The sequence below is a fragment of the Notamacropus eugenii genome, chromosome 1, assembly GCF_028372415.1.
Source record: "Notamacropus eugenii isolate mMacEug1 chromosome 1, mMacEug1.pri_v2, whole genome shotgun sequence".
Classification (NCBI taxonomy): domain Eukaryota; kingdom Metazoa; phylum Chordata; class Mammalia; order Diprotodontia; family Macropodidae; genus Notamacropus; species Notamacropus eugenii.
The window spans coordinates 62,104,676-62,113,553 of NC_092872.1; the positions used below are offsets into that span (position 1 = coordinate 62,104,676).

The 8,878-nt window shown below is 37.0% G+C and overlaps 1 protein-coding gene across 1 annotated transcript; it reads right to left on the reverse strand.

Annotated features, from left to right (window-relative positions):
* Positions 1-510: 510 nt before the first annotated feature.
* Positions 511-1,473, reverse strand: LOC140522850 (olfactory receptor 13C2). The gene has a single exon (XM_072638074.1). It carries the CDS (start codon positions 1,471-1,473, stop codon positions 511-513), a length of 963 nt encoding a protein of 320 aa, XP_072494175.1.
* Between the last annotated feature and the right edge of the window lie 7,405 nt (positions 1,474-8,878).

Genomic DNA, 8,878 nt, shown 5'->3' on the forward strand with positions numbered 1-8,878 from the left:
GTATAGAAGAGGGTGCTCTCTTTGGCAATTTTGAAAGATGACAAATACTATTTCTTAAATACATTTCACAACTGTAATTTTCTTAATAGTTACTCATCACAAACCCCACAGTCTCTAAAAAATTAAAGTGAAGAGAAAGTCTGAGGCCAAAATAGAGGCGAATGATTATTGTGAGCAGCCTATAACACATTACCAATGAACAACTGAACCACAGAAATTGCATGAAGTACATCAGAGAGATGTAGGATTGGAAAAGGGCTGATCATGAAAGACAGCCTATAGGAGGAAGGCTGGAGAGCTCACTTATTCCATTGGCCTCATGCAATGCCAAAAAACCTAGAAGAACCACATCACTTTGGGTCGACTTCCTGTGGCAAGTTTTCCATATCACGTAGACAGAATAGTCCAGGGTGGGCAGGCATGGATGGTTGCAATCTGCAAGTTGATAGTCTAAATGAAGTTTCTATCCTTTATGTTTCTATCACACAGTGGACCAAAGCACAAAGCCTTTCATATTTGTTTGCTAAGGAACTTCCTGCCTAGTAGATGTTTTACAGCCTGTTTCACATCTTTGTTCCTGAGACTATAGATTAAAGGATTCATCATGGGGGTCATCACTCCATAAAACATGGAAATGAGTTTGTCTGTGGCTTGCAACTTATCTGAATTAAGTGATTCTTTGGATTTGGGCTTCATGTACATAAATAGGATGGTCCCATAGAATATGATCACCACAGTCAGATGGGCTGAGCAGGTAGAAAAGGCTTTGTTTCTTCCTTCAGCTGAGTGAATCTTTAGAATATTAAAGATGATTAATATATAAGAAACAAAGATTAACAACAATGGAGTCAAGATGAATAACGTAGTGGCTACCAGCATGGTAAATTCATTCCCTGAGATGTCAGCACAGGCTAGTTTCATGACAGCTAGAATTTCACATGTGAAATGATTGATGACATTATTTCTGCAGAAAGGTAAGCGGACCACAAGAACAGTTTGTACCAGTGAGTTGACACCTCCCGTTACCCATGACCCAGCTGCCATTGGCACATATGCAGCCTTGCTCATGATGACTGGATATCTGAGGGGTTTGCAGATAGCCACATAGCGGTCAAAGGCCATCATGCCAAGGAGCACACATTCTGTGGTACCCATGGCTAAGCCAAGGAACATCTGCACTGCACATCCAGAGAAGGAAATGGTTTTTCTTTGTGATAAAAAGCTGAACAGTGCTGAAGGAATAGAGGTGGTTGTATAGCAGATGTCCAGGAAAGAGAGGTTGCTGAGGAAGAAGTACATGGGAGTGTGGAGGTGGGGGTCCAAGATGCTGATGACAATGAGGATGCCATTACCCAGGAGAATGATGACATACATGACCAGGATCAGCACAAAGAAAATGATCTCAAGTCTGGGGTAACCAGAAAGACCCTTTAGGAAGAATTCAGTCACAGTGCTTTGATTTGCCTTTTCCATTTTACAGTTTTTCTTCTGCCTGAGGAATTTAGAGGATATAAGACAAACTTTTGTTACTTTGGTAATTCAAATCTAAAACATTATCACAATCAAAAAGGCAGATAGTAGTTGCCTGGGCAGAAAGGCACCAATTGCTGCCAATATCCCCATGAAGGGCATCAACCTCTTTTCCACTCTGAAACTGCCTAATGGTGACATATAAAGGCAGGAAATGCTAGAGTTCTAGGCTATGCTTAGGGTGGCCATTTTATGGTAGTGGTTAAGCTTCATTTTAGAAGGAAAGGTAGAAAAAGAACTGGATTAGAATTCATTGTGACAGAACAGGGTATCTGAAGTCTGGTTACTGTGATGTCTTCTTGTAATATCCTTGCCTCTCTCTCTGTCTCTGTCTCTGTCTCTCTCTTTCTCTGTCTCTCTGTCTCTCTTTCTCTCTCCCTCTCTCTCTCTATATATGTGTGTGTTCCTTGAAAAGTATCAAAGTCCCTATCAGCAGCACTTTCTGCTTCCTTCTCTCTCTAGCCAGTGTGAACCCCTCACTCAAGTTTATGTGTCTTACACAAGACCCAGACAATTATATTCACATTTTATGTATTTCTCAGGTTCATAACCATACCATTACAGTAGTTCAGGGGTTCTTAATCTGGGATCCATGGACCTGCAAGGACTCTGTGGATATATCTCAGGGAATTTCTGAGATTGGATGGGAAAAATGCACCTTTGTTTTTTATATCCTCTAACTGAAGCTTAGCATTTCCTTCCATTATTAAAAAGAAAACCCAACATTATTCTGAGTCCATAGACTTCACCAGACTGCAAAAGAAGTCTTTGTCACAGAAGAATTAAAAAATCCCTGCACTAGCTGCTGATAATGTTAAAGCCACAAAACATGGAAGAAATCCATTAGCTCTTTTTTGTTTTGGACAGTGACGACAGAGAATTAAAATATTATTTTTTTTCCTTGCAAAAACTCATTCATCGTTAACGTTCTTTATTAAATTCAGAACCACCCCTGAATATTGGTTGAAGTAGAATGCCTAAGTTATGGATGAGAAAATGAGATTAGTGCTAGCAGTTACATGATTCATTATGTTTTGACTAAAATTTCAACTTTTGAACAAATCTGTTATGATCAATAATCAATAATCCTATGTCCATTTTCTTTTCATTGCAGATTATGATAGAAGACATTACAGAAGACTATCAATTTGAATGCTAAATGAGAAACATGAAATATCATTGAGTGTTAAAAATGACTTTGGAGTCTATTTCATAGCTGAACAGGAACACCTTTTTCAATATTCCCATTCAAGTGTTCACCTAGAGGTTTACAAAAACCTCTTTATAAGAAGGAACCTACTAAATTCCAAGGCTAGCCCCAAAGTGATCCCAGGGTAAATCTTTAATGGATTAGATAGAATAGTAGTTTTATCCTGAAACTCCATTGTTTTCACTTTACCTTGTCTGATTTCCTTAGGAGCATATGAACAGTAGTGGGATGTCTTTTTTTAATAACCTGGACCTTTCCTATCTTTACGGTCTTTTTATATTTATACTGCCTCCCATGCCTTGTGATATATCTACTCTAGCTTACTTGCAATTCTCTGAATAAGGTTTTGGACTGTGTATTGTCTGTCCCCCATTCTTGTAAGGTTCTTCCTTCTTATTCTAACTCTTCGATTCTCAGGCTTTTTCTAAGGCACAGTTCAAACCCCACATTCTGCAGGAGTTCTTTCCTGTTCCTTCTAGCTGCTAATGTATCCTCTGAGAATACTTTTCATTTACTCTTGCATATTCTTAGTTATTTATATTAGAATATGAACTCTTTGAGGGCAGGGGCTGGTTTTTTTTTTTTGTTGTTGTTATTCTTAGCATATAGTAGGGGCAGCTATGTGGTACAGTGGATAGAGTGCCAGGTCTGGTGTCAGAAACTCATCTTCCTGAGTTCAAATCTGTCCTCAGACTCTTACTAACTGTGTGACCCTGGGCAAGCCACTTAATCCAGTTTGCTTCAGTTTCCTCATTTGTAAAAGGTAGAGAAGAAAATGGCAAACCACTCAAGTATCTTTGCTAAGAACAAACCCAAATGGGGTCACAAGTAGTCAGAAACAACTGAAAACAACCAATACCAATAATAAAACAGCATATAGCAGAGTGCTTGGCACATTCTGAGTACTTAATACATAGCTGTTAACTCTCTAACTAACAGTGTTAAAGAATACGGGCAGTTTAGTCAGCTATTTTTCTTGCATACTTCCAAATGGATATCCAGAATATCTGGAAAAATTCTCAAGTCCACCACTAATATATTATCGGGCCTGTTTTCCCACAGCCCTTACATCATTGACCTTTCCTATTTTTTTGCTCACTAAAATCTGCAAGCTGAAAATTAAGAAAATTATATTTCTCTTACTATTAGTTATAATAGTCCAATTGTGCAAAAGACCATTTTTTTAAATAGTCTTTTAAGATTTGGAATTCTTTTGAAAATTGTTCATATTCTTTGATCATTTACCTATTGGGGATAGCTCTTAAAGTTATATGTTTGCGTCAATTCTCCCTTTTTTCGTTTAATATAAGGCTTTTATTTGTTTTAGGGACAGGTATCAGGCCTGTAGTTTTCATTAGTAAACAGGAACTCTCTGGTGAAGAAATTCCCTCTATTACAGCAAGGCAGTGATTTTTCTGAAATTTATAGTCTTAATGGTTTGTCTAGAGTACTGAGAGGTTAAGTGATTTGCCTAGAGTCACACAGCAGTTACACATCAGAGACGGGACTTGAACCCAGGTTTTCTTGGCTTCTAGACTTGTCCTCTGTTAGGACATGCTGCCTCTCACTTTCGTTGGTTTTACTTGATATAAACACCCTGCCCTCCCCCAATTCATTGTTTCTCTTCTTATTCTTTTTCTTCTGTTTGAGGAAAAAATTAATTTTCTCATTGAAATGATCTATTTTGTCTCCTATAATCTCATCTATTAATTATTCAGTTAAGAATTCTACCCCAAGCCCTTAAATTAACATACCTTCTTTATGTGATATACCTTTTTGATTTTTGGCAAGTCATTTAACTTATCTGTACCACAGTTCTCTATGAAATGAAGACAGCACTACCTGTCTCAAAGGGCTGTTGTGAGGCCACAAGGAGATAAAGCGCAGCTTATTTTGAAAATGTAAAGTTTCAGAGAAACGTCATGTCATCATCATTATCAGTGCCACCCAAACCCAATATTCTACACATACTTTTGAAAGTACTTAATGTAGGATAAGTTTTATGGACAAAATAAATCTAACTCATCACAATGTTAATCTGAATACAGACAAGCCCTTAGTGTCCACAAGCCCTAACAGACTGCTGTAATATATTCTCTCACTCTCCCATTTGCCTTTGGGAATGAGAGTTCCTTTTTAATTCTTACAAACATGTTGATTCTTTCTATGAAAGATATACAGAACAAAGAAACTAGCTCCCACAAAGATACTGCCTTCATTCTTTCAATTCTTGGGATCACACTGCACAGTACAGAAGGTGTCTCTCATACTCTGGAGTTTGCAGGATTAATTTATTTTGGTGTTCTTTCACAAAGGAACTCTCCAAATTAGGAGTGCAGTCTCACCTGTAGATTTGCTGTTTGTCAGCTGCATAAATTCCTTGGTTAAACACAATAACTTCCCTGTCACTGGATGTGTTCAAGCAGAGGCTAGATGACTATCTATCAGGAAGGTAGTAGAAGGGATTCCTTTTTTTTGGATGGAAGGCTTGTCCGGGTTGTTTCTAATTTGAAGTTCTTTCTAGTGTCCAGATCTGAATTTTTCCATGAACAAAAAGATATTATGAGAAATCAGTTTCACAAGGCTTGTTAAATCTAATATTTGGCAATGAAGTAATGTTAAATCCAATGTGCTAGAAGAAAAATATACTAAAAGATATTAAGTTCTATGACCTGATTTCTATAATGTCTGACCACATCCTGTAGTGGATAGAATCACCAAAGGATCTGCCATTGGATTCAGAAGGCAATATAACAATCTTTGGGCTTTTTGGGACCCTTTTGTCCCCAGAGGCAATTTAAAGATGAAAACATTAGAGTGAAAAGTTTCTGGTGCTTTGGGATTAATGTCCCATAGACCCAATTATACCCCACTTAAGAGTTTGTTAAAATTGAATTGTAAATCAAACAACTAGGGAACACTAGGAGAATTTAAAAGTTGGTAAAAGGCTTTCCTCAACCCTTCCCATCACTGGTCACTTCCTGTGCCCTCTGCCACTTGGCATTCATTTAAGTGCCTATTCACTTAATTCATTCTCTGTACTTATTCTCTCAGAAGTACTGTCTTATCCTCACTTGTACAATTCATAAATACCATAACTTTAAATGAACTGTCTCTGCTATTAATAAGATATGTAAATAATTTTTCCTCTCTTTGATTATTGCCAAATCAGAAAATCCTTTAGAATTTCTCTTTCTTAGAGGAAGGAGAGCCTGAGAGAAAGGAATTGGAGGAGCCATCTCCTCGGGATAAAGTGAGTGGTCCCAGACTTAAGTGACCCCATAGGGTGTGACCAAACTTTTTTGAACTGAGCCTAATTCTTGTGCAACATCATTACAGTTAAAAGGACTTTCTTTCACCTAGTCTAAGACCTATGATTGAAACTGGTTGATCTGACACCTTATTCCTTGATCTATGGTGAGATTGAGTAAATCAATCATCCCACTGTTACATAAATGTAACTTTCTCAGAATCACAGGGATCTAAGAGGGACCTACTTAAATCACCAAGTCTTTCTAAGAATTGTGGGATCTTCATCTCACCCTCAATTTTCTTCTGAACTTTAAGTCTGTATCACTAACCTCTCCTTTGTTTTTTTCAGGTCTGTTCTCTTCACTGTACATTCTGCAGAGTTTTGCATTTCCTCCAGATATTCCCTCCTCCACTGATAGTTGGGTAACTTGTGGGAGGATTTAACCCTGATTGCATAGGGGAATCTTTCTAGACACTTAGAATTTCTGGTTTAACTAAATATCGTTGAACTTACATATCCTTTGACTTGTCCAGTAAAGGGAAAAAATGGGGCTCCTAAAGTATTTTTTTAAATTTATATTTTTATTACTATTAGCTTGTTAAACATAAGTGGACACAAAAATTTCCCTATGCAAAGAAAAGCAAAAAAAGAGGAGAGCATATGAAACTGTGAATCTCTACTACGTATGACTTTGTAAAATATATTTCAAATTTAATATGGTAACTGCAGTATTGCTTTATTCGTTGGTGTTCCCTTCTGAATCTTCTTCTGTTCCCTTGTTTTAGTTTTAAAAATGCTTCATTGTTAATATTTTCTTTCTTTTCTTTTCTTTTCTTTTTAGTATCAATATCACTAACCCTTCCCTCTTTAAGTGCTTCCCTCCAAGCCATACAGTAATAAAAATATAGTCATTGGAAAACTTCATTTATGGAAAATGTATGTCTCATCCTGCATGTTTCATTGATCACCTCTCTGTCAAGAGGTGGGACATCTGATTCATTTTCAGTCTTGTGGAGTCATATTTGGTTATTTTATTGCTTATAGGACTTGAGTCTTTCATAGTTGTTTTGCATTACAGTTGTGTGTAAATTGTTCTTCTGGATCTGTCACTTCTCCCTGAATCAGTTAACGTTTTCTTTCTAATTCTAATTGCATTGATTTTATTTGAACAGCACTTTTCAGAGCTATATAATCAAAATTTTCTATTTTTTCCTTTGAATTAGAAGAGATTCAGTTAGTTGGAGAAAAATCAGTTTACTAAATTTCTCTGATGAATTTCTGATATTCCATATATGAAGGATTGACCCCAATATATAAGAATTAGAGTCTATATGAAACTTTGCTTGGAGGTCTTCCATTTGGGGCAATCATTGCCTCCCAAGGCAGTCCATTCCATTTTGGGGTAATTCTAATTTTTAAGAAGTTTTTACTGACACCAAGTTCATATTTTTCCATTTCCATTCCTACTTCTTTCATCAGCGTTCCCCTTATTTGAATTCTAAATCTTTTATCTTTTCAAAGGGAAAAATGTATTCTATTGTACTTTATTGTGTATCTTTCATTCTAGTCCCCTCCATGTATCTACTTTGCCATAGGTATTTTTGATAAGGGTTTTCATTGGGGAAGGGAGAGAATCAGGCTTTGAAAAGTTGATTCTAAATGTATGTAGTTTCTTATTTGTTCATCTTATATCAGTGATGACTATAGCATCTCATGTTTTCTGTGAGAAAATTTTTTTGCTCAGCTTTTTTACAGCTGCTTTCACATCCTCACTTCTCAGCGTATAAATGATGGGATTCAACATGGGAATAACCAGAGTACAGAAGACAGAAATCAGCTCATCTGTTGCATGGGAGTCTTCGGACTTGAATTTCATACATGAAGTGGGTGGTCCCATAAAACATGATCACTACAGTCAGGTGGGCTGAGCAGGTAGAAAAGGCTTTTTTTCTTCCCTCATCAGAACTGATTCTTAGGATGATAAAGAGGATGAAGCCCCTGAAGTACCCCATCATGATGAACAACGGGAGTTCTGTGAAGTTGGGGGCCCGTTGTTGGATGGCAGGTGGATTGACTTCCATGATGCAAACCGCCCTAACTATGAAGATGTCATTCTGTGGGAACATAATGGATTATGTCACATGTGAGAGGCTGGCTGTTTTGAAATAGCCATGTGATGCTATTTACCTCAATATGATCATTATGCCAATTTAAAATATCATTATAATAGTTATTGCTGTGCTGTTTGTATTCATTTCCTATTTTTCATCCTCTTTATCATCCTAAGAATCAGTTCTGCTGAGGGCAGTAAAAGACTCCACAGGAGTGTCGAGGTGGGTGTCCAGGATACTGAGTATAATGAAGAAACTGTTGCCCAGAAAGATTGCAGTGTACAAGATAAGGCACAACAGAAAGAAAATAAAATGAAAGTTGGGGTAGTTAGCAAGACTGTGGAGAAAAAAATGTGGCCACCAAGATCTGATTTGGATTTTCCATTCATTTCCTTTTGTCCACCTGTGGGATTTCAGATAGGAACACAAAACACAAAGTTTATATTACTAAAGTGATTTTGAAATGTCATTTTTTTTTGGCAAGGCAATGAGAATTAAGTGACTCACCCAGGGTCACACAGCAAGTAATTGTCATGTGTCTGAGGCTACATTTGAATTCTCGTCCTCCTGACTCCAGGTCAGATGCTGTATCCTCTGAACCATCTAGTTGCCCCATATACGTTTTTAAAAGTATATTCCGTGATAACTAGGTACCAGTGAAAGTCTAACAAATGCCTCTCAGAAAATATATGACATATTTTTATATTTGATCTGCATTATTTACCATTATCTCTATGACATTATTTAGTCTAGAAATCAATAAGCAATAATGCA